Genomic DNA, 27,082 nt, shown 5'->3' on the forward strand with positions numbered 1-27,082 from the left:
TTTAGCTTAACTAATCTATACTCTTAGGATGATCTAGAGCCAAAGAATACAGTGCCTGGGAACAAGCGCATACCTGACAATATGGGTGTTGTGGGTATGAACACCCCCAGCAACCCGTAGCTCATCTGGGTCAGGTACGTCTCTCCTCCGTACAAGAATCTCAAGTGTGCATTGCAGTGCTCAGCACGGAGAAGGAATCCTGCAAGGCTGTGGAATGAATGACTCCAAAGAATACTGATTTTTACCTTTTATGAAGAATGACAAAGTACTGAATAGAATTTAATGTAAAACCACAACCTGTATAAACAAGCTGTCTCATTACCTAATTCATTATTTACTGAGCAAACACTTAAGAGCTAGGTAGAATTCTAGACAAGTCTGTCAGTGAGCAAGGGACAGAAATCCCTGCCCTTGGGGAGCTTTCATTCGTTTTAATAACCAGGGAAGACAAATATGAAAATACTGAAATGAATCATGTCAGAAGAGATCAGTGCTACAGAAGAAAACCAAGTGGGATAAAAGAGAATCGGGTGTACTGGCATGTTTCAACAGGGGGGCCAGGAGAGTTCCTGCTGAGCCAGGACATCGCTGGAAGCCTTGGAAGCATTGGCTGGGGCGGCTGGGGCACATCCTCTGCGGAAGAGGCAGTGCAAAGCTGACGGGGGAAGGAAGCCAGAGGCTCCTGGGAGCGCAAGGAGGCCAAGGTGGCTAGGGCAGAGGGAGGGAGAGTGGATAAGGGCGAGAGGCTGGGCTCGCAGGTCGTGCAAACTTGTGTTTGCACCCAGTGACAAAGCACACTTGTCTTACTCATGGCTTTCAGTCAAAGACCAGATGTCAACTGATCAGTTTTAAGAAATACAAAAGAAAGATAAAGGACTATCTTCAATGACGGAGGGAAGCCAAAAGACCACTGTGAATACACTCAACCAAGTTTCAAATATTTTATTTTCTTATTCATATAGTATGAAGTTTTCTAAAGATCCCACAACATGATGTTTCATGCAGAAGAAAAACTAAACATTCAACATAAACCATCCCTCCCCCACCCACCCACACACGCTAAAAAAAGAAAGAAAACCCCATTCCCCAGTAAGGAAATAATGTTTGCACTATTTTTCTGTAACGCCAGCCAAGATATGCACAAGCAAGAGAAATAGAAAGCATTTGCTAAAATATTTGTAACAAATACTTATGTACAAAAAATTCACAAAAGACTAGTCCCCCCTTGAAGCAGAGCACATGGCAGTTGACACTGGAACAGATCAAACCACTGGCTGGGGTTATAAGCCACGTACTGATCCAGAGGAAGAAAGTTACGTGTAGTGGAGATTTTCAGTCTGAACATGAACATTTCCAAAGTTTGGCAACATTATGTTTTAAAATTATGCAAATTATGTAAACAAGAGGTACATTTGAAATCGATCTACATGCAAAACTCCATGTCATGCAAGGACACCAAGCACCGGGACTTCTCTCCCAGACAGAGCCCACGGCGTGCAGCACTCAGTTGAAGGAACAGCGCGGGCAGGCGGGTGTGCCCAGGGTGACATTCTTTCACCTTGATCCGACCTGCCCTTCCCCACTCGTGATGAGAAAACCAGTTTCCTAGAAAAGTCTACAGGGAAAGACTACAGTCCTACAAAGCTAACCAGAATGTCGTCTTCCAGCCAACAGTACCTTTGCAGAAGAGGGAAGGGATGGTACCAAGAGGTGGAGCACGGCTCACTACTTTTATGTCACACACATTTATGATGTCACCTGTTACATATGCGGGCAAATCAAGAAAACCCCCATGCACTCTCCCTATGCCTTGTGGTAAAGAAATGTAAGAGGGATCAGTTCGGGCATAATTTTGCTCTTTTGTGGGATACAGATTACTAAGGTTTCTCCCGCAAGCCTTAAGCATATGTGGGTGAACGGAGACACATGCACGGTAAGTATCACCAGTTTTTCAGATTAGCTGCAGTCTCTTGAAACACAGAAGGGAAATTTCTGGCTCAAACGTAAGCTTAATGACAATTTGCCATCCATGTAATGAAACAAATAAACAGACATCCTAAGCAGTTCCATGATTACTTCAGGAACTCTTATTAAGTTGTTGTCTAAGATAAATCAGGATTGCCTCGGACAGCTTCTGTCCTTTACGAATAAAATCACAACTAAGCTACGCTCACTCGGGGACATCTAAGCATGTGATGGCTCCTAGCCGTGAAGTGACAGGATGAAGCGGCCGCACGCTCCGCGCAGCCACGCTGGGAGCGGACAGGAGCGGGCTCCCGGCGGCGACGCCGGCCACACGCCCTCCCCCAGCAGAGACGCGGTGACAGCCGCTCGGGGCGAGGCCCAGTCCCGGGGAGGATGCCGCAGGTATAAATAAAGCTACACACTCCTCGGTTACAAAAAAGTCATCAAGGTAAATGATAAGATGGTAACAAATGCTTTGTCAATCTCTCAAAGGAGAAAGCGCAGGAGAAAGAAATCAGCTGGCCTGACCCCCGGCTCACATTGTACAGTCTTCCACCTACACACAAAACGGTGTGAAATAAAAGTAAGGGTGTCTGATGTTCTGCTTGGCACTTCTGTACTCTATCGTTTTGTTTCTGAATCAAGTATATTAAATTAAAGCCAACCTACTACACATATAGAAAGCTACATATATCTATATATAAATATTTACATATGTATATATAGATACTTTCTTGTTATAAAAGATGAAGAAAAATAAATTAAAAAGCCAACCCCTTCCCTTTCTTCACCACATTGATATGCTCCTTTCATGGTGCTGTCCTTCAGACCTTACAGTGCTACACTGAGTTATTGAGAGGGTAAGAGTTCAATAACACTTAGTTGGCTTTATGAGGCTCATGTTGGAAAATGTGGCTTCACAGAGAAAAATACTTCCATTTAAATACACAGAGAGCATTGCTGGACGTCTTGAGCAGATCTTCAGAGATGGAGAAGAAAGCAAAAGTGTTGGGCGGTACTCTTTAAAGAAGAGTCACACGTCTACCACCATCTTTTTGTGGATGTCTAGGCCGCCTACAACCTGCAACAGACGGAACAAATCACACTTGACCACGTCCCAGGAACTCCTTTTTACTAGTCTAACCACCTTATCAAAACTACAGTTTAAAAAAAAAAACAAAACCTACTACTTTAGCCATTTCCAGAAGCTGCTGCTGTTTTTTAAGCTTGCATTGCCTTCTGGTGGAATTCTCACAGCTTCTCTCTCCCAGGATAACAGGCATCTTTTTGTGTTCTAGCACAAGGGCTCGCAAAATTTTCTGTCAAGGGCCAGGTAGGATATTTTAAGCTTTGTAGGCCACGTACAGTTTCTCTTAAATTTTCTTCTACTTTTTTTTTTAGACAACATTTCAACATGTAAAAAACTTTCTTAGCTCAAGAACATACAAAGCCAGCCACAGGCACGATCTGGCCCACTCTTTAGCCGGCCAACATGGCCCTTAGTCATTTAATGTTAAATGGTAACCAGATGTTCCCATAAAAATTGTAAAAAACCAAATATGAGCTTCACTGTCGGTCTGTCCTAGAAGGTACCAAAAAGTACCCGATGAATAAAATTCTCTGCCCATTCTCTTTCCAGAGTCAACACACGCAGGTTGTTACAGACAGCTCAGTGGATACCGACAGGGCACTCTGAAAGTGCGATCACCTGCGCTACTATTCGGGGGATAAGTTTTAAGTATAACCTACTCAGAGAAAGTCAGTCCATCATGAATGTCCACAGCACGATGAATTTTCAGACTGAACACCCAAGGGACCAGCACCCAGGGCGTCGCCAGGGCTCTCCCACGGCCCCCACCCCGCACCGGCCACCTCCCTCTGGCCAGGCCACGACACACAGGCAGTCATTAGCAAGAGTTTAACACCATGGGTTAGCTTGATCTGTTTTATATGTTGTAAATGAAGCTTTTCGCATCTGGCTTGTCTCACTCAGCATTATGTATGCGAGATGAATCCATGCTGTTGAGTATACTTGTGTCTGTAATAATTATTTTTAAACATTTAGTTTTTATTTGAAAAGTAAAGCTTAAACAACCAACTAGATCTACAACTCCTGCTATGAAAGGCGCAGTTTGCTACCCTGCCCTCACTCTCTATTTCTTTTTACCTAGATGCAATTATCCAGAATCTTCTGTAATTTTCAGTATTTACCTACGGGTCTCCAAATAACATTCCTGCATTGCTTTTTCTCAGATTTAAAGCTTAGGCATTATCCACTGACTTCTCACCACAGAAGGTGAAGATTTAACTTTCACACAACCTCTCCCTTCTATCTCCTACCCCAGATACCTCCCACCTCTCTCACACTTCAAATAGCTGTGTTTTTTTTCATCTGACAGAAATTCAGCATTTTATTTATGACTATGTAAAATACTCCTTATAGCAGAAAAGAACCGCGTACTAGATTCTTTCCTGCACGTTTGCTTTGCTACAGTTAATAACTGTCTGATCTTTGTCCTTGCTGGTGTTCTGAGTATTTATCATTAATTCAACCCTAAACCTCTATTCCAAACACATTCAAATATATTACGTACTTCTATCAATTTTATTATTTTGAAATCACTCCCAGAGCTTTCCAGCCTGCTCCAGTCCAGGCCTGTCACCTGCGGATCCCCGTCCCCATCATCCTGGAGACCCCGTCTCTCATGCCGGGCCCTCTGCTTCCTGGATTCCACATTATCTTCTTCCTTGACTTAAAAGCTTAATACAGTGGGAGCACATCCTCCAGTAGTTTCCAAAACAGGGAGGCCTTGCAAACCTGAAAATGTCTTTATTTCTACCATCTAGTGTAACTGAGTTTACTGAGGGTTCCCTTTGGAAACAGCTGCCCCCAGAACTGTTAAGACAATGCTCCCCTGTCTCTAGTTTCCAACTCCGCTAACTAAGGAATGTGCCGCCATACGGATTCTCGAATCTTCGTATGAAGCCTCCCCCGACCCCTCTAACTTAGCTCTCTGGAAGTCTGTAGAACCACCTCTTTGTTTTAAAATTCCATGACAATGTGCCTAAGCCCAGATTACCTTTATATACTATGCTGGGTACTCAGTAAGTCCTTCTGATCAAGGAAACTCATTATTTTTGATTCTGAGGTATTTTCTTGATTCATTTCTGATGACTTCCTTCCCTCCATTTTCTTTCTGGAACCCTAGCACTGAGGTGTTAGACCTCCTAGAATGAACCTCAAAATTTTAATTTCCAAGAGCTCTTGTATATATATCATCCAATTTTTGTTTCAAAGATTCAATGTATCATATGCTTGAGGATAATAATGACATTTTTGTTTTACTTTTAAAGTGTTTACTGGCCTTGCATAGCCTGCCTCTCTAAGCTTTTTCAGGCTTGTTTTTCATCTCTGTAATCAATGTTAAGAGGTTTGCCTTGAATGTCTGGTGATCCTTGGCCCTGTTTCTGTGGAAAGGGCACCAGAGCCTCCATGTACCTCGTGGGGATGCTGACCGCAGGGGTTCCGCATTGTAACGTTTCTCAGCTTTCTGAGCTGACAGCTTAGAACTTCCCTCCTGTCTGCTAAATCAGTTAGCCGTTCAGCTTCAGCGGCTGCCACATCTAGTTACTGTCCTCTCTGCTGTTCACCTGGTCCTTGTGGGTTTATACCCTTTCTTTTTAATCTGTTTAATTTCAGTGGAGTTTGGAGAGGAAGCAAAAATAAATACATGTGTTCAACCCACCAACTTTAATCCTGTCATGAATCATTTATAATATTTTTGCAAGATAAAGAATTCCAAAAATGTTAAAGTAGGTATATAGTATGTGCTCTTTTAAAATAACGTTTCCATTCTCTTTCACTGTGACAGCTTAAGAAATCAGAATAAAGAGAGCTCAAAAAGCCAAAGGTATAGGCTTTCTCAATGGTCAAAAAAGTTGGTTTAAAACACAAAACAAACATCTTTCTTCCTTCCTCAATTATGCTCTCCAAAAATACAACCAAATGCAATTTATCAGAAATACTGAAAAACCATCTCAAAGCTTAGCTTACGTCTCCAGTGTAAACAGCGTCATTTCTATACCTGAAGATGCACTTTAATTTCCTTCCACTGGTAAGTGATCCACATGTAACTTTAAGTTACATTTTGTGTTTACTAAGTGTAAGTAGTCTTCACTTGTATACATCCCCATATCACTTCAGCCAAGAGCCTTCCATTTTTGTTTTGTTCCCTCAAGGCTTGAAATTTCTTTTTCCCCTTCGTCTGAAAACTGGCTGCCATCTATAATGCCACTCCCAGCCAGGCCTCATGTCACACACAGTCCGATGCCAGTGCACGGGAGGCCCTCAGTGACAGTCGGTGATGGTGAAGGAGGAACCCAGACGGGGTAAGAAGCACCTGTGGCAGCAGTACCCCCGGGCAGTGGTTCCAAGGCCAGTCTCCAGCCTGTCTAACTCTCTTCCAGAAAGACCTAGCCTGTCCTTTAGACTAGAGCACCACCCTATTTTTTGAAACAAAATGCAAAGATAGGATTCCCTTGCGATGAAGGAAGACACTTACAGGATAGTGTGAATGTCTACCTAAATGCCAAAGTAGCTTCTTAAGTCCTTACATAACACACAACCAGAGTCATTCGTTTTCCCTTGTGTGGTTTAAATAAAAAATGAAAAGAACAGGAGGAAAAAAATCTTCCTATAGAAGCATCTGGTCGTGACTGAAAATTTTCAAAGCTTTTTCTTTGTCTTTGTTGCTCCCCCGGATTGTCTAGTATCTCCAGTGCGCAGTTAAAACTCCTTACAATGCGTGAAAAAGTTAGTGCCTGTGCCTCCGGGCCAGGAGTAAGGAGGAGAAGCAGTGAACTGGGAGCTAAGCCGCTGCCCCAGTTCCCACCTAGAGCTGCTGCCCAGGGCTTCCCAGAACTGTCGTCCCCGCCTCCGCCTCCGCCTCCGCGGAGCCCTTGCCCCAGATCACAAGACCTAGCCACCACCAGCTTAGAAAAGGAGCTGGACGACACCTAGCTGCCGAGGTTAGAGCAGACAGCGACTCCATGGCTGTCGTCCGCATGAAGCCCGGCCTCTGGATTCCTAGCCGAAACTCATGAACATATATTTCCCACAAAAGTATTTTCCAAAAAAAAAAAAAAAAAAAGTATTTTCAAATAAATCAGTTGTTAATTTGGGGACACTACCAACAACATGTGAAAGTTACTAGTACCATTCTCGTGGCACTTTATCAGACAGTCACTGAGAATATTACTTCTTGAGAATAATAAAAGTTGGTAGTTATTAACAATTACAACAAAGAATATTTCAAAACTGAATATGGGGCAGTTAGGCAAAATCAAATATATAAATTTCTAGGGCAAAATAACTATAAGGAATTCGCTATTAAGTGGTTTTAAAAATGTAATTTTATGAAATGACACTGTGAAGACTCAGCTCTGTACTCACAGCACAGAATTCTTCAAAGGATATTCTTCCATCTCCATCCTTATCTGCATTTATTATGGTTTTGTCTACGATCTGCTGTAACTGTGTGTCTTTCAGGTTGTTCCCCACCATCATCTTCAACACCTGGAAGAGTTCCCCATTGGAAATATAGCCATCTTTATCCATGTCATAGATACGGAAAGCAACTGAAAAAAAGAGTAAGGGGGAAAAAAAAAGAGTAAAGAAAATCAATGGCAATTATAAGGCAACCACAAATGAATACTTTCAATCAGAAAGAAAACCGTATGTTGTCAAACAGACTTATAACTGTGAGGGCGGTTCCTTTCTACACAGAGATGTTGTCTTTAGGTGAAAATAGTTAAGAGTCTATGGGCTATGGATTCAAGACTGCTTGGTCCGATTAGTGTAACCTAGAGGTAAGTCATTTCACTTTCCTAACTTCAGTTTCTGCACATATAAAATCAGGGCTAACAACGGTCCCCGCCCCCCAGGGTCTTCAGAGCACTGACTGAGGTAATGCACAACCAGAGGCAGCAGCTGTTACCTCGTTTATAGCAAGAGTTCATTGCAAAGGATGCTGCATGTATCCTGTGCCCCAGAGAACTGTTAGTAAATGCACCTCTCTGGTTAAGAGCTGAGTATTTTTCAAAGACATCAGATGTTCACTGTAATAGAGGCAGCCTACATAAACCAAAATAGTGAACTTCTGGCTAAATATTTCTGAATACAGTGAGTATCAGTGAATTTGACCCAGTCACATTAGAGCATCTCTAGTCACTTTCATGCCAGTATTTTACAGGAACTATAAACGGAGGATAACCTTTAAAATTATGAATCACCATACTGTACACCTGTACCTTACAAAGTACTGTACATCAACTGTATTTCAATTAAAAAAAATCTCTTATCTAAGACATGTAGTTTATATGGCTGTTTTCAGTAAAAGGAAATTCTATTTTCCTTTAATCCAATTAAAAGCAACAATGACACATCGTTAAAAAAAATACTAGTTGCAAATGTCCTAAAAGGATTTTCTCCAGAATGTAAAATTTGTCATGTCTACTAAGGATCTAGAATAAAAGACATCTTTTAAAGTATCTTAAAAGGAGGTTATATTGTAGTACAGAGAGGTCATAATGCAGTGATCTAAGAGGGAGAATGAATGCAGAGAAGAGAAACACTTACACCTCAACTTCTGTTCTTTATCTCCTTTGACACTGAATTGAGAGACTCCCTCAATGAACTCTGAAGAAAGATAAAAAAAGTTTACAAATCAGAAGTTTCATTTTTTTACAAAGAAAAACACATACACACCCATATACAAACCAAAACACCCTAGATGCCCACAAAAGGATATTTTCTTGCTGTAAAAGTTCGAAAAAGCCAAATTTGAAACTTCAACAAAGTTCTATTTTTTTTAGTTTGAACATGGAGTTCTCTAAACTAAAGTCAATTTGAACAAATATTTATTTATTAAGTACCACAGAGCATAACACTCAAAAACATTATTTTCTTTAGGCTATTTAACTCTTTCTTCCTGGAGTATGACTATAAAAAGGGACTTTAAGAAAAGATTTACGTTGTTTTGCCAGAAAAAAAATTTTTTTTGGATTTCTGGTTCCAAAATTGAGAATAATTTAAATAAACTGTTGGAAGTTTTGTGACAAAGAGTCATTCTTCTTTGCTGCCTGCTAAACACTAAATCATAACCGGTCTTACATACCTTCACTTATAATTCATTCCTAAAACTAAAATAACAAAATCTGTTGATTCCCTAGTGAAATGAAATGTTTATTTACTTTAAAGTATAGAATCAAATGTAAAATTATGTATCACGTTAATATTAGCACAAGCACTACCGAGTGTCTTTGTAAAATCTAAATTAACTAAATTAATCCTTCCTATGATAATGCTCAGATCCTGATGACTACAGGTTATTTTTTATTGCTGACTCAAGTGTCTCATTCTTTAAGGTTTCCTTAAAAATGCAACTTCTAATATGGTAAGTTTCCCTAAAGTAAGACTGATTTTCTAAAAAAAAAGAAAAGAGTAAATGGAACAACAACAAAAAAGACTGATTTTCTAAGAACAAAAGGAATAGTAAATCCCATTTTTAAATTACCTTAAAGGACAATTTAATCGTTTATGAACCAAAAAGTAAACAATCTCACTGTTAGTTCATTAAGGTTCATATACCACAGATTATGAGGTTTTAACATAGTCTATTATTATAATCTGATCACCAATAATGTAAAGACATTCAAGAAAAACTAAATTTTTCAGACATTTTCATATATAGAGCTGCAAGACTACTCACAGATTAGCTAACTTGTAGCTTTAAAAAAACGACTTTCTTACCTTTAAAGTCTACTTCTCCATTCCCGTCTGTGTCGAATATATCTATTACTCGCTGTACTAGGGGATTTTGTTGTAATTCAGGCAGAGACATGAACTCTTCCACACTCAAAGACCCAGAATTGTCCAAATCGAGCTTCTTAAATCTCTTTCCTAGCCTTTTAATTTCATCAGCGTCAACTAAAAGCAAACAAAAAGAGGCAACAAGATTTACCAAATTATTTTATGATAATCATTATGAAAAAATTCAGCAGTTATCTAATAGTTTAATTTCCAATTTCATTAAGAGTCACATTTACTGTTGACTACTTTCTTATAACAAAGAAAATATAACATAAATATATATTTTAGGTTACCCTTTTGCCTGCCTGCACCTGCCATAATATACACCAACTGTATGCTGACTACCAAGATATTACAGGATTGACCATGCTAAGCTGATCACGGAAGTCAGGTGGTTCTTAACCAGGCAGGCTGACTCAATCTCTGTTATGTACCAGAGCACTCTGATTTTCACTTATCTTTTTCAATTTTAATGTAGTTCACAATTCCAAATTTGAACATAGCTTGAACACAGTTCAACATTCAAAGCCTCCCTCCAATGTTGCCAGTGTCCTGAATATTCTTCCAGAGATATTCTTTGCAAGTATGAGCAAATGAAACCCGGAATTTTTTTTTTTAACTGCAAGAATCACAGCTAACAAAATTCACTTTTCAATGCTTTAAAAGAGAAACAAAATAACTAAACAACTTTAGAAAAGTTTGTATTAGTTTGTAATCAGTATATAAAAATTCAGTACCAGGTCTCATATGCGTTCTTGAAAAAGGTTTCTTCATCTTCTAAATTACACTACTGTTATTATTCCTTTAAAATATGGTTAATTCATATAATTTTGACCATGGCTTAACAGAAATACAAATACGTTAAAAATTTAAATACAATCACCAACTTAAAAAATTTAACAAGTCAAATGTTACATTGCCCATGAGTATATATGTACTGTGGCCCACAATATTAGGGACTAAAACTGTAAACTATTTTAAAAGTTCAAATAGATGGCATCCTCACCATAAAAACTTCGAAGTTAAAGTATATATTTCTTAAATATAAAAATACTATGTCAAAATGGAATGAGAACTGCAATTATCTGCACCCCTAGCGCACAGTCAGTACAATTATAAGACGCTGCTCTAAGATGCATCAGTCCCCACGCAACTGGCGGAGAAGGGAGCGGCGTCCGCGGAGCGTGGAGGTGTCGCTGGTCCCCAGTATGCCAGGAAGGGATCAGGGGGGCACGTTTTCTCAAATGACAGAGAAAGTCTTAGTAAACTTTGAAAACCTTAAGGAAAAAAAGGTGAAAACAACAAATGCTTTCCTTAGAGACAAGAACAGCAAGTTTAGTGGCTTCAGGAACCTAAAGGCTTCACCTTGTTTTCTGGTGAAAACTTGGGCTGCAACCAAACAAGCTTCCATGATTTCCCTTGTCTCCCTCCCCTCCTTCTATCGCCCTCACCAAAAGTAATTAATAAAGGCAACTATACCCTGGCCCATTACTTAATTTTTACAATATTAGTTTCTGCTGAAGCAGATGCCCTCAAGAACCTGTACCTCAAGACAGGAAGCACGAACCCCAGTTTAAGGTTAGGAAGTGAACAGTAACGGTCTTAACTACAAACGCCAGAGGTGATTCGTGCTCGTATTTTCAAGACCGCTACTGTTCGTGTTAGCACTGTTACAAAGCTGGGTAACGAGTGGTCCACCCTCTCCACGTTTCTCCCAGACATGTGACTTTGCAGCATGCAAGGTTTTTCAGGAATGCACGTGTTATATTATAGCGTAAGTGCCTTTACAATTAATTCAATGATTCATCTGGACACCACTTCAAAGAATATTCAAGCAGAATATACATTTATTTATAATAATCCAATTCAAAATTCAAACGTACACTTCATGAACACACCAACTGCACAGAGCATTCATCCTTCTATTAAAGAGCACTCCTTCTTTAATGGAGTAGATGATAAAAGCAAACTGTTCAAACAAACCTTTCCTATTTTCTGTTATGAAATTAGATACCCTTACTTTTGGAGGGAAAAAAAAAATTCTGTCCCACGAATGCTTTCCACCTCATTTATTTACACGTCTCCCCACCTCAGGGCAGAGCCCATGACTTTCACTGGTGTTCTGTGCACCGCATATAACGGGGGTTCAATAGATGTTTTAAATGAGTGTTAATTCTAAGCATTTTGGATTTAAAACCTATTGATCAAAATATCATCAGTATTTAAAGTAAACTCTACTTACCTAACTAGACACCACTCAGCAAACCCTTCAGAAGTCTCTCAGAGTTCCTCGATTTTGCTGGAAAGCTACCTTCCTGCATGCCTGCCTTAGTTTTACAACATACCAAGGAAGGATTAGTTACCTGTTTTCTTCTAGCAATCTTTAGTTTTGCCTTAGTTTGCAATCGCAGAACCAGAAAAGGTGATGAAGAAACTGAACACGACGGGTGCCTAATGCAGATCGCGGGCAGAAAGGCAAAGACAACGTCTCCTCCAACAGGACCCGGATGAACCGGGACCGTCGCACGTGGCAACAGCTCCGGAGTGTACCATTAATGAAAAAGAGGGAAGGCAGCAAGTAGTACCATAATATTTATGGAAACTATCTGACAGGTTCTGTTTAGGGAAGCTGGGACATGAGTACAGTTTAGAAAGTTACATAATGAAATTTTCAAACTGAGGTGCTTGAAGGATTACGTTTCAATTACCTGGAAAACCCCACTGACCCAGAAGACAGCACTCCACAGTCGTAAGAATAAGGAGTATTACAAATAATAGATGAGTCATAAATCATCAAATAAATACACCTGGTTCAATCCACCCTTCTTAACACTGCCAACAGGAATCTTTCTAAAAGGCACAGTCAGCCAAATTGCTACGTCTTGTGCTTAAAAAACTTCTTGTGGCTTCTTAATGCAAACAGGATAAAACGTATAAAGCCCTTAACAATATTAGCCTCAATTTAAATTTCCATCTTTCTCCTCTTGAACTCCCCATTCGAGACCCCCTATCAATTTTTTCCTGATTTAAAAAGGTGAGGTTATTAACTGCATATCCTGTACTTACGAATCTCATTAACTCACTCTCTGGCAAAAACCCTTGAAGCAACGTTTCAAATCCATTCACTTTCTCTTGCTTTAAATATCTTATGCAACAATATAAAATAGTTGATACCCATTCTGGGTAAATAGCTAAAACCTTCCTCCAAGGCAAAGCAACGTGCCAGAGCCTGCACCTTCACCTGACAACCGCTGGCTTGCAAAGGCCCCTGAGGGATGAGGAGGAGGCCCAAGTTCCAGTCTCATCGCTCTACCTGTCACCACTGTCACGTAGCCCACGCAGCCAGAGCTCACCCGGAGCTGCTTTAAGAAGCCAGTGTGGTTTGAGAGGAGGCAGCATCTGTTCTCCAACCACCCCTTCCTGTCCCTGGCTTCCAGCCTGGATTCGGCGATGAGTTAAGACACAGTCTAGGTTACCCAGTACTGGTGATCCAGTTAAGGCTAGCTGAATACCCGGAGGAATCCGTACCTAAATAATGATAGTGTTTTTAAATGGCTAGCTTGGAAGGCAATACCATGTTTATTTTTTAAAGCCAAGAGCTAAGAAAGCAAATAGTCCTTTTAGGTATGGAACAAAGGGACTTATCTGGTCGTTACTACCTCCAGAGAAGCAGCTTCTCAGCGCGCCCACTTGGCAGGACGGTAAACGAGGTGTGCTGCAGGGTCACACGCACCCCTGAAGTAGGGGCTCAGTTCCTGAAACAGCAGCGCTTACCCACCTGCTACAAATTAGGCACAGATCTTTGAAACAGATCAAACCCATCTTGGCAGCACCATTAAATACTTCAGATCTGCACTTAGTCCAAGTTGAATATTAAAGAACAAATTCCAATTTTGGGCACCAACATTCATCAAAGACTCTCCCTACTGCTTGGGATCATATTCTCTTAAAACAGATGAACAAGGAAAAACAAACAAACCTCACCCTCTTGACTCATCTTGTGACTCAGAGATACTTTTTTTCTATGTTTTGCCAAGTTGAAATGCAAGTTATTTTTCCACTTTGTGTAAGGATACCTTTGGGAGCACTGTCTTTTTCAGTAGGTGAAAATGCCTACGTATTTAATTTAAACAGACAAAGCACTGTAACACAATCTTATCAAGTCACATATACATATGTCTCTGAAGTTTAAGATATTAAGAACTCAGATCTTTTGGCCTGAGTTTATAAAATACAGTTGTTATTATGTTTACCCAGAAAACACCAAATTAAACTGTTGACCCAGATCAATGCTTCCTGAGTCCACTCGGGAATAAATGTGAAATCTACATGGTTACTCATTTTAACAAGTGATTTCAAGAATCTTCCTAATATCACCACATAAAAGAATTAAGAAGTTGCTTTTAGAGAGCTCATGTTGCTACAGGAAATTGAAGTAAATATTTTCAACTGGACATATTAATACCAGGGTATCTAATATTAAGAGACAGAAGGTTGCTTGGTCAGTCAGCATCCTCTCAGGTGAAGAACATTAACCATCTCCCTTTATTACAGATGTATTTTTTTCTCATTTAGAAAAAAAGAACACAAGAGATCCCCAACAGAAGGGAAGAGATGCAGGCCCCTGGCTCTCCAGGTACTGTTACAACTGCACACACACCAAGCTGCTGCTCCACTGTTAGGATTAAAAGGAAAAACAACTTTAAATCTAAGCTCTTTTAGGTGAAAGGAAAATGAGCAAAATGGTAGAGAAATAAACTTCCCTCAGATTTTAGCCAATTCCCAGTAACTGTATACTAGTAACAAGCAAGCAGCAAGGCTCTTGCTCCAATGCTCAAATTCTTTTTTTTTATTGCTCGAATTTTTTTAATAAGCACTTTATAATTTATTACCTAGTAGTCCATTAATGACTTAAAAACAAAGTCTGATCAAATCCATCTAGCAATAATAATATTTTCAAAGACACAACTAAACGTAATGTAGGATCTGGAATAAAATCCTGGAAAAGAAAAAGAAAACCTTTCAAATGTCACCACTGTTTTCACTAAAATATAGTTGAACAGTTTTATAAAAATGTTCATTTCTTGATTTTGATAAACTGCACTGTAAGTCTGCAAAAGGTTTACATCAGAGGAAGCTGGGTGAGGGATATTTGGGAACTCTATTAATTCTGCAACTTTTTTGTAGTTTCTCTTTAGCCTCCTCCAATTTGTGACAGCTCTTAATTCCTCCCTTGCCTTTCACGACTTTGAAACCTTTACTCCAGTATTTTGCGAAACGGCCCTCAGTCTGAGCTTGCTGGTGTTTTCTCACGATCAGAATGCTTTTGGGCATCGGGCGCAGGAAACCACAGAAATGACGTGACCTTCTCAGCGCCTCACACAAAGGGCTCATGATGTCAACACGGCTCTTCGCTGGAGATGTTATTTTTGCTCACTTGGCCAACGTGGCTTCTGCCGGATTTCTCCACTATGAATCCACCATCTTTCCCTTTGTGTTAAAACCTATGGGGTGGGGGTATACTTTGTGACTGTGCAAATATCCTCAAACTCTGATCTAATTCTAGCATCCACTGGTGGGTTTTGTTTGCAAAATTTTACTACTGTGGTACTTGCTTAAAAATGATTTTCTTCTCCCCACGTTATTAACTGGAATGCTCCTGATAAAAAACAAAAACTGAAAATTGCCCTTTCCCCCCATTTATTTCTTTATTCAGTGACTCATATCAGCATGGATTCCTGGGGATCCTTATTCTATCTTATAGGTTAAATCCAATGTCACTATTTATTAGTCAAATTGTTCCAGCTTTGTTCCTTACGTACTACCTGAAGTTGGCTCCTGTGTGATTTTTCAACAATCCCCATTTTGAGCATTTCCTTATTTTCTGCCATCATATTTAAATGTTCCAGTCCCATTCTAACTATGTATTTCTAAAAAGAGATTCCCCAGCCTCTTTTGTACAGCAGGATATTTAGAACTACACTATAAAATGAAAACTACAGATCCCTAACTAGGGATCTCAGAACCCCTTAGAGGCTTTGTGGAAAGAGTCACCAGACAGGATAAAATCACTTATGGAGAAACATGCATCGAATAACTCTTGTAAAGACCACCACAAGAATAAAGCCTTACAGCACTGTCAACAGAAGCTATTGGGTAGCTTTTTAGCATAAAGATTAAAAGTTTTAAAGTCTGTTGTAAAATCCATCTCCTACAAAACATCTCCAATGTTATCACAAGAAATAAAAACCACCAGGGGGCGCAGTAGAGACCACCACAGATAAAACTGCATAAGCAGCTCCAAAAACTGCCCAAATTTTATAATGACCTTGGGTATAAACTAGCATTCTAATATTTATATTCTGCACACAATGATTTGACAACAGAACAAAGCACAAAAAACACCTTACCAATATTGAGAGAATCAAAAAAGATTATTATGAAATACGGACATTTGTGCTGGGTCTTTTCCTACCAATGAAAAACTTCCACCCACTTCAAAGGTCTAGATTTTAGGGGTGTATCATAATTTCCTAATGCAAGTGGCAACATGTGCTTTTGGTGTTTCTAAATTATAATTATTACATACTTTGAAATTTATTAATTATCAAATATGCAAAAGTTAGACCTGAGCACCAACAAAAGAATTACCAAGCTGTAATCAAAATGCTATAAAAAAAATTTAAACCAACTTTCAGAAATAACTGATATTCCAAAAATGCATTACTACAGTTCTATAGGTTTTGACAAATGTATACACCTATTTAAGCATCACTATAATCAAGACAAAAAGCACATTTCTATCATCCCAAGATGTTCCCCGGCCCTTTCCAGTCAATCGCAATCACACCCCACCTCCTCCCCACCACGACCCTAGGCAACCACTGTTCTGCCTTCTGTATCTAAATTCTGTCTAGAATTTCATGTATATGGGGTCATACATATGCCCTCCTGTGTCTATCTTCTTTTTCTCATCAAGTGTTTTACACTGATCCAAGCTGTTTCACATGTCAGCTGCTTCTGTTTTACAGCACAGGAGTGTAGTTATGCCATTGTACGGATATATCACAGCTCATGAAATCACCCGTTAATAGACATTCCTATTGTCTCCTGTTTGGGACTACTAGGAATAAAGCTATTAAGAATCTTCTACTTAGTCTTTTCATAAACAAATGTGTTCCTGGAATTACTGGGTCACAGAGTAATACAATGTCTAATTTTCAGAAACTGTTAGAAAGTTTCCTGAAGCGGTGCACCACCTTACGCTCCGTCAGCAGTACACGAGAATCCCAGCTCCACCCCCCTGCCAGCCTGAGGTACTGTCAGTCTTTTTAAGTTTGGCCATCTTGGTGGGAGGCAGCATTACGTGATTACAGTTTCAACCTGCTTTTCTCTGAGGATGAATGATCCTGAGCATCTTTTTCACATGATTATTAGCAATTCATGTATCTTTCATTTGTTAAGTGACTTCTAATCTTTTGCCTTTTTAAAAAGTGGCTCATCTTAAAGAGAGTTGTGCAATTCTCTATGCTGATTGACACAAGTCCTTTGTCAGGCGTAGACATTTCGAGTATCTTCTCCCAGTCTGTAAGCTGTCTTTAAAGAGCAAAAACTTCCAATTCTGATGAAACCCATTTTTTCTTTTATGCTTCTTCATGTTTTATAAATATATTAAAAATCTTCGCCTATCCTGGTCGTAAAGATTTTCTCCCGTGTCTTCTAGAAGTCTTAGAGTTGCAGCTTTTAAGTTTAAATTTATGATCCATGTTGTTGTTTTGTATATAAATAATGGTAAGAGTAAACTTTTATTCCATATAAAAATACAGGTATTTTGTTCAAAAGGCTCGCTACCACTGAGCGATACCCTCAACCCCCTCAACAGACTTGTTGATGCAAGGCTGCCACAAACCTTCCATTTAAAATAAAAAAATTAAATAAAAAATAGTATCTCTGAAGCACAAGAAAGTGCAATAAAATGAGGTCTGCCTGTATTTGTTTTTCAAGGAATTTGTCCATTTCATCCAAAGTGTGTAACTTATTGGCATAAAACTGTTTATAGTATTTCCTTGTTATTTTTTCCTTACTGATGTTGGTAATTGTGTTTGCTTTCTTTCTTCTAGAATGCTCTTTCAAAATGTGAATGCTAGGCACCACTAACTTCCTCCTACTTTATATAAAAGATATGGCCCAAAATGATCCAGCACATCAAAACTTACTCAGGCAAGTGAGTATTGTCCAAAAATGTCACAAAAGAAGCTACACACTTAATCCTAAAAATAACATTCTTAGAATTGTTTTCAGAGCTCATTGAGTTCTGGAAGAAAATCTGTCATAGATAAGCCACGTGATGTAAAGAGTTGGAAGGAACTGTGGAGGTGAAAAATTCCAGATGAGGAAAAGGACCAGAGAGCTCAGTAAACTGCTCGATGCTGTGAAACTCGATGGCCAAGCTGGGCAACAGGGTTTCCTGAAACGCTTCCTGATATGCTTCCTGATGTAATTTCTTTTCCTATGTTAGTTCCATCTGAAGAGTTAACGCAGAAGGCAGGCTAAGAGCGCCGAGACACTGCTGATCCTCACCCTGCATTCCTGGGCTAAGCATGGAGAAAAAGGAATAAGAACATTTCCACTCCAGGTAGATACAAATCAAACCACATTATTTCTAAGCTGTTCTCCAACTTGTACGTTACTGCTTTTCCTGCTGAAGGTGTACTGTATTGTACTGTATTTTTCCCCTTTTGGTTTTATCTATATTATGGTTCCAATCAAAATACTCAGTAAATTAATGAAAAAGCATATATTTACAAGATCATAAAAACACATCGTCATGTTTTCTAAGTTATTAATAGCCCTGCCTTAAAAATCATACGCTTATTTTTTTAAATCTAAGTATTTTGTGTAGGTCTGTAACATATCTTATTCAAAGGATGCGGCTCTCACAAGATTTCCATTGTTCCGTGAGTCAAATCCAGCCCCAGCCTGTCGTATTCCTTTCTCATCGCTTTCCCTGTACTTTATCCAGCCCTCTCGCATGCTGCATTTAAACATGTTACTTTACTTTTCTTCAGCTTTGTACCGCTTCCCCTAGATATGGTGTTTTCACAAAACCATGAATATTCAGGAGTCTTCCTTTACTTCCAGCACCAATTAGTCAAAAGACGTATTTCTGGCTGCTCCAGAGCTCAGTCTGGTTTATGGCCAAGAATGGAATACTGCAGCCCCAGTCTCTGTTTTTGTTTTTCTCTTACCGACTTGCCTTTTATCTTAACATGAAGAAATTCCAGCACATAATTTATATATTGGCTTTTACTCTCTTCTTGAAGACATTTTTCCACAGACAACTCTTGCTTCTTGCTCTAATGTGAACCACCTGCTCTCTCGGCCCCTGGCATAGCTGTTATCCTGGGATTTTCACTGGCGGTTTAGAGATTTACTTTCCTGGATCTCAGTTCGTCTTTCTCTAACTTCCATTTCATTTTTCTGGGTACATTTTCAAGAATTTATGAAAGGTAAATTTCTCAAGTCCTTAAATTTCTGGCAATGTCTTTAAGTTGATCTCACCCCTGAGTAATCATTTGGTTGGTATCAAATTCTGGATTTAGGAACTCAGAACTTTGAATGAATTGCTGCTGCTAAGAAATCCAATGCCAAATGACTTACTCTTCTGAGGCCACCTTTTCCCCTGTCTCACAGCTAACTTTGGGGTTTCCTTTTTACTCTTGGAGTTCTAAAATTACAAGAGACGTTGACACTAAGTGTAGATCTTTTTTCATCCAACGTCTTGACTCTCAGAGTGCTCTTTCAGTCAGAACATTCGATTTTTCACGTGAGGAAAATTTTCTCCTGCTGTTTCACTGACTGTTTTTGCTTCTGTTTTATCCAGTACATCTCCTAAGATGTCTTTTAGTCAGATGCTATTACACTCTGTATTTGTTCCCCAAGTTTTTTTCTCATATATTTTTCCATATCTTTTGCTCTAACATTCTGAGGGAGATCCAACAATTTACACTTTTGCTAAATGGCTAGTGAAGCTTTTTCACCACCAGCTGAAGTAACTGTCTTCCCTATATACTAGATACAAAATTATCCAAATTTGTACTAGACTATCAAATTACTGTACGTCATGGACTTCATTGCTGAAGCTACAAATTTGTAAGTGCTTCCATGACACTCTGACATTACAGATAAAGAAAGCAGAGCTAACACTTCACTTTTCTTAATTAAGCCCACTCACTTAAAAACCTGAAATACTTAAGAATATAGCAGACAATCCAGGGATTTAAAAAAAAAAAAAAAAGGTATGTAACAGCAAAACAAGGTAACAACTTCAAGCCTAGGTGTTAAGTTCATGTACTGCATCGTCCGGCAACAAACTTCCCTGAAAGAAAGCAGAAAATAAGCAGTCCTCAATGGACTAGGTGAGATACATTAGAGCTCAGGATCACTAATCACTAAGTAAATGATAAATCAGGGCTGGTAGATTGTTCAAGAAGCATGAATTGCGTGGTATGTTTATGAAGATTTTAATCTAAAGTAACAAATATACAAATCGATTTCAAAGTTAATGACATAAAATTTTGATATCAAAACAGTTTCCTCCAAAGATTTCTGAGATGAAGAAGAAAGATTTGGGAGTAAACCAAAAATTACTCCACAGAACACACACTGCAGAAAAATTAAAGTGAGTTAAACTAGTCCATGTAAGCAAGGAAACATAAAGGAACGCAGAAATGGAGGAAACCAAATTAACTTTAGATTAACTTTTCCTGTGAAAAAGTAAAAAGTCTTGTTTTCAAAACAAAGAAAAACCCTAGTCTAAGAACACAAACACGTAAGCTCCCTGAGACCATGTGATTTACGAGCAGAAATTAACAGCACAAGTCAGTATCTCTAGGTTTTCAAATCCCTTGAAAATATCCAAGCCCGAAACAAAACCGCTAGCACAAGAGACTGTTTACTCAAAATGAGAGCAGCATCCAAATGGCTAAAGACGTCTTCAAGGTTTCTACAGATACTTCATTATGCAAAAGGAAACATTCCTTCAGTCTGCCAAGCTCTTCTTGGGTCACCTTCTAATGAAAGAAAATTGAGAAATCTTTTTAGATAAAAGACTCAATAAGTCTTTTATGTATATTCAGTCTACAAAATAGGCCCTATGTTTACCAATTTTATTGGACCTCTTCAGAATTATATCGCTTTTATCAACTTAAAACAGCTGAATCTCATTTTCCACTCAGACTTTCAATCTAGCCCTCCCTCTGTGGAACCTATCTAACAGAGTATCTCGCACTCAGCCACTTTTCCAAGCTGACATGCCAAGTTACAACCACGGTCTCAACTTTAAGCAAATCACCCCAACAGAGTATACATTTCCCAGTCCAGACAGGTTAGCCAACAAACAAAAGTCACAATGACAGAAACAAAGTCACAATGAACTAGAATAATTTAACTCAATAAAAAGCAAACACTGAATTGAGAGAGACCCCCCCCACCCTGCAAAAAAAATTCAGAGAATACCTAACCATGTCCTAGACAAGTCCAGTTTTGCCTAAAATGATTCATGGAGACAAACATAACACTAATCTTGTAAGGTTTACTGTAAGAGAAGCTGTTGAGTATTGTGATTAAAAAAATATGACTCTTGGAAGGTACAGCTGAAGCGGTAGAGTGCCTGTTTACCACGCACAAGGTCTTGGGTTCAATTCCCAATATCTCCTCTAAAAATAAATAAATAAATCTAATTACCGCCTCCCAAGATAAATGAAATTTTAAAAATATATATTACTGGAGTATTGTGATTAAAAACATGCCTGAGATCAAATCATGGCTTTGTTACTCTTCTAGCTGCTGCGTGATCTGAGGCCAGTTACTGATGTTCTCTCTGCCTGTTTTCTCATCTACACAGTGGGGAAAGTAGCAACCGCTCTCTCACGAGGCTACTGTGAGGATGAGAAAGGGTAACGTATGGAGGTGCTTAGAACAGTGCCCAGCACGTGTTAAATGTCATATTACTCGTTATTATTTAGGAAAACAAATGGGGTTTGGGGTAAGTACTGTTGTTGTTTTTTTTTTAAAGAGACAACCTTTAAAATTCCCCACCCAGCTGTCTGTACAGTCCAGCTCCGAGCTCCAGCGAGCTGCTTCGGCCAACAGGCAGGAATCCAGCACCTGCGATGCCAGGCGCTGCGCGTCCACTGCACTGTCAGCGCCTCAATTCTTTTACTGGTCAAAGTGAGCTTAACAGCCTTGAAGCTTGCTGTGTTACATGCCATACTTAACTATAATGAAATTATTATTTCTCCCTCATATTACTCTCAGCTATTTCCTGCTTCTTTTTTCCACTCAAGGGAAAAAAAAAACTTTATAAAAGGAAACTTTCAAACACATCCAAAGGTTGAGACTCGTGTAATGAATCCCACATTCCTATCACCCAGCTTCAACCATTAACACAGTAGAAATACTATTTACACAGTCACTTCAATTATTTTAGAGAAAATCCCAGACGTACCATGCCTTGTCACTGTTCAGTAGTTATCACCTATCTCTAAGATACACTTACAAACCATGACAATACCATTACACCTAAAACGTTCATTATTAATAAATTCCTTGATTTAAAATAATCAGTGCTCAAGATTTCCCAAACACTACAAATGACTTTTGAATCCATCAGATTTAGCAATTAGGCAATGTATCAACAAATTAAAAGTGATCTTAACAGTAAGTTTCAATAGAGCAGCGTCAGGATCAAAGGGGAGTTGATTATGTCAATAAACTGAAGAAAGATGAAGAAGCTGAAGACATAGGGGAAAAAAACAGAAAAAGCCAACAAAATAAGGTCCTAGGGATGAGAGGGGACGAGAGCAAAGGCCTAAGTGCACAGGCTGACCTCGAATACGGGAGGCAGAACCCAGACTCTGACACTGAAAGCAAGGAGTTAGTTAAGCACAAGTGAGGTGACGGCCACATGTCTGTATGTGGGAGGCGGGGGGCGAGGGGGCGAGGAGGCAACGAGGTGAACACGTATAAATGTTCTCTGTTTTCTTAAGAATTAGAAGATAAAAATCACTGATTAAAAGCAGCACAGTAGAAAGAATTATGCCAGCGGTTGAGATAAAATGTTGAAGATCTGGATGGAATTTAAGAAGACTGAAAGGGACAAATAACCAGACAGGTAAAAAAAATTAATCAGCATTCAAATCTTAATGTAGGTTTCAAAAATAATTTCAAATATCACCCCCTCCACGAAGCTTATCTTAATTTTCTTAACCAAAAGTAATTTTCCCTCCTTGGAACCTTTGCTTTTATGTCTCATAATGGTTTCACCTCCACTGTAAAAATGTATGCACTGCTCTTATTTTCAGACTGTAAGCACTCTGTGGGTACTTACCTGTGTGTCACAGGGCTGAAACCAGTACTTTGCAGCATATAATTCAGAATCTGATTACCTGTTTTTTTTTTTTAAATCACAATGTAAATATGAAAAGAATGAAAGACACAGTGAAACTTGGAAAGTGGGGAGGACACAGACTGGAGTGGGGAGGACTCTGGCAGGCTGGGCAAACACAGGAGCTCAGAGGACACAGAGGGACTCTGGAGCTAGGTCTCAAGGGGACGGGAAGGCAGCACCTGAAGAGGGAGGCAGAAACAGCAAAGTGCCTCCAAGACTGGTTTTCACATTTTAGGGACAACAGCAGCTGTTTAGAGAGAACACTCAACTCTTCCAATAATAAAGACGTTTTGCAAATGAGCAAAAAAGATTTACTACAATGTGTGGGTAGGAAAAAAGTGGCAGTTTTAATGTGGTTAAGTTCAAATTCATCCAAATCAAGTATAAAAGACAAGCATAATATACTCTAGTGAACCAAACAGGATACAGAGGAAAACTACACATACACTGGATCACAGAACTCAGACTGCCTGACAGCTAGCTGGACAATCACTGGCAAGCACAGACCTTTACTCACAAGGCTCAAGTTTCATCAAAGCACAGATGAAGTCATAAGAAAGAAGACCTACCAAGTTCTGCAGATGAAATCGAAAGAAACAGCTTTACTAGTGTATGAAATCTACTCCAACACTTACTGTTTTTAGAAACTTGGCTTTTGCCATCCTGGATGTACCAAAGGGAACATCCACCTTATCTTCTGCCCTGGTACGTTTTTCTTTGCAGTCAGGTAAATGATCCTCAGTCCCAGATGTAAAGAGAGAGCAGATGGTAAGAACCTGGGATGTACTGTCCCCTTAGGACCTCTGTTTCTTGACCAAGAGACAAAAACTAACTTCCTGGTACCTCATTCCTGTTAAGAGTTGTACTCCCAACACAGCCCACCCCAAACTCTATCTGCAGCCTGAATCCCAGCCGCTCACAGACGCGCACACGTCCTCCCTGCCCACTAGCAGGCAGAGGGGGGATCACGCCGCAGGCTCCGGCTGATCAGCAAGCGGCAAGGCACAGTCCCGAACAGAACCCTTTCAATTCTAAAGAAACCATCCTGACACGTTAACTGTGACACAGACAAGAATCACAGATCTAGACAGCACTCAGCACTAGTCCGTAAGTACTCTTATCCTGACCATATTTCAGAGATTCGGCAGCAACAGAAGTGACAGTTCTCAAATCCAGAAGACAGCTAGCTACACTCTGTAACAGATTCAGCAAACTGCTTCTGTAGGAGCTCATACAGTAAATATTGTAGGCTTCATGGACCACGTGATCTGTTGCAACTACTTAACTCTGTCATGGTAGCACAAAACAGCCATAGACCGTGTGTGAACAAACAGGCATGGCTGTGTTCCAATAAAACTTTATTAACAAAACTGTCGCCAGATGGTACTTTACCAGCCTCTGGTCTACAGTCATAGTCAGGTTTGGTTTTGGTCCATTCTAGTACGCTGGATGCAACATTTTATCTTTATGTTTAAAACAGAAATACACATCTACATGTGATCACAATTATACAAGAAATTCATAAAGGAAAGCCTGGGAGGAAAGAGTAAAACAAAATATAAATAGCACCTGGGATGGCAGAATTGTGGGTCACTGGTCAGAGTGTCACCATAAAAAAAAGTTTAAAAAAATTGTAGAAGTTACAAAATGGAAGATAAAGTGGGTTAATAAACAAGTAACTTAAGCTTATGGGAACTGCTCTAAAGAAAATAAACAGGGCACTACCCATGATCGAGAGAAACCTGAGGAGAGCAGAGAGGAAGGGAAAACTCCTCCGCAGAGCAGGCGTCTACGCCGAGAGGACGCCAGCCATTAAGGAGCTGGTGGGAGACCGCTCACCCAGAGCCCACAGGCAAGCAGAGGTGCTGACGAGAACGAAAGCAACGGACACGTGTTTGTGGAAAACAAAGGAGACTAACGAAACAAGGGCAACGGGGAAATGGCTTTCATGAGACAGAAAAGAAGAGACACCTCATCACAATGTAAGATGTCTGCAAACAAGGCAGGACCAGCCTCGCCGAACAGGAATGGCAGGAGGGGCAAGCGAGGCTCAGAACGGCTGGGCAGTCCTGGGACCTCACGGCATCCAAATTCACCAAGGGGCCCCATTCCAATTCTCATGACCTCCCTCTTTCCCCGTCACTGTCCTTCCACGCAAGAGACCTTCTGGTTATGATTTAAGCTCCCTGGTCCTCTGATCCTTGACTCAAGAATTTCCAAGACTGTCATTTTCTTTATGTTCTCCAGGACAGTCAGAAATTACCAGTCCACCCACACTTCTTACACTCCTCACTCTGCCCAGAAGGGTCTTCTGCCAATAGCTCCTTAGTCTACCACAGTTTTGCCTCCAATAAGCACTTTATTTTATGTAATCACAAGTTATAGTAAGTTAACTGTTTACCTGAAGCTTTGTTAATCTGAAAAACTTCTGGTGGGTGAAGCCACTGAGATTTAAGGGTCGGTATGTAACTACAACATAGCACAGATACTAACAATAAAGAGGTTTATAAAAAAAATTTCCCTATTCTGGCAACTTATAAAGACTTTAAGTCAAATCCACTACCCATTTGAAAGTGTTAAGGACTAACTTTGCTATACAGATGCATAGAAGTATGTATTTACATACAAACATATACAGAGATGGGAAAATAAAAGAAGTTCTCGATAAGAATATTTGACTTACAGTGTGAGCACATTTCCAAAGGATAACTCGCCTCATTTCCCTGGAGAAAAAAAATAATGACAATAATTAGTCACACAATTGGCACAAATGTTTTTAAAAGATTATACTTATATACTCTGAGTCACAAAACACTGGGAAATAAGACATAAACTAACGTGCCTAGATGTATAAATATTTTTTGATAAGAAAAAAACTATACAGTATGATATAGAAAGAGCTGTTGAATCAAACAGGCCTAAGTTATGGCTCTGCCACTTAAGACATATGCAAACGTTTGATTTAAATTAATGCCCTAGACACACTGAGTATCAAGTTTTAACATACTGGAGACGGTCAATACTCTAACTTGTCCTGCTAGAGGAACTTATTTTTGTGTAGAGATCAGAATAAAGCTCCTCCTGCTATCTCTTTTTTTGGGGGGGAGGGGTCATTAGGTTTATTTTTTTTAATTTACTTTTAGAGGAGATACTGGGGATTGAACCCAGGACCCTGTGCACGCTAGGCATGCACTCTACCACTTGAGCTATACCCTCCCTCTCGGCCATCTCTATTTAATTGAAGAGTTTCCTGAGATTGTAAAACTGTTAAGAAAACAAAGACCTGTTATTATTTATACCTGCAATGAAACAATTTTCTGTGTGCTGTGCAACTGAAATAGGAAAAGTATTACTAGGAAGGTAGACCCAACGCAAGACAGCCAGCCACTTGGACTCCATAGTTTTCTTTTCATGAGAAGTCTTAGCTCATGGATAAACTCTAAGTTACTATAATCTGCCTGAATTCCTACTTTACAAAAATTTTACTTAAGGAAAAAATACCCCAGAAAAACTACAGACCTGACCCAATGCCTACACTGAACAATTCTTGATGACTGGGTCCAGGGAGATCAAGTAGCTTGTAGAAGATCAACCATTTGGTTAATGGAACCAGGAGTAGTTCTAAATCTAAGACTGTATAAATTCCAAGTATAACAATCTTACATGAGGTAAATATCAAGAACTTTTAAAAAAGTCTACAGAATTTAAAGTAATATAAATTTAAATTTTAATGTTCAGTAATGAAACTGAGTATAGCATGCATCCCACACCCCGTCTGTCTAACCTTGACCCTGTCT

The 27,082-nt window shown here is 39.5% G+C and overlaps 1 protein-coding gene across 1 annotated transcript in view; it reads right to left on the bottom strand.

The window, feature by feature from the left end:
• Positions 1 to 2,847: 2,847 nt before the first annotated feature.
• Positions 2,848 to 27,082, bottom strand: part of PPP3R1 (protein phosphatase 3 regulatory subunit B, alpha) — a 51,679-nt gene continuing 27,444 nt past the window's right edge. Inside the window, exons 2-6 of the mRNA XM_074341253.1 lie at positions 25,969 to 26,008; positions 9,776 to 9,952; positions 8,603 to 8,662; positions 7,418 to 7,602; positions 2,848 to 3,046 (exon numbers count right to left, since the gene is read on the bottom strand). Coding sequence (XP_074197354.1) covers positions 2,999 to 3,046; positions 7,418 to 7,602; positions 8,603 to 8,662; positions 9,776 to 9,952; positions 25,969 to 26,008 — 510 coding nt within the window. The 3' untranslated portion in view covers positions 2,848 to 2,998. The remainder of the gene's footprint in view (positions 3,047 to 7,417; positions 7,603 to 8,602; positions 8,663 to 9,775; positions 9,953 to 25,968; positions 26,009 to 27,082) is intronic.

Source organism: Camelus bactrianus, chromosome 15, assembly GCF_048773025.1.
Source record: "Camelus bactrianus isolate YW-2024 breed Bactrian camel chromosome 15, ASM4877302v1, whole genome shotgun sequence".
Classification (NCBI taxonomy): domain Eukaryota; kingdom Metazoa; phylum Chordata; class Mammalia; order Artiodactyla; family Camelidae; genus Camelus; species Camelus bactrianus.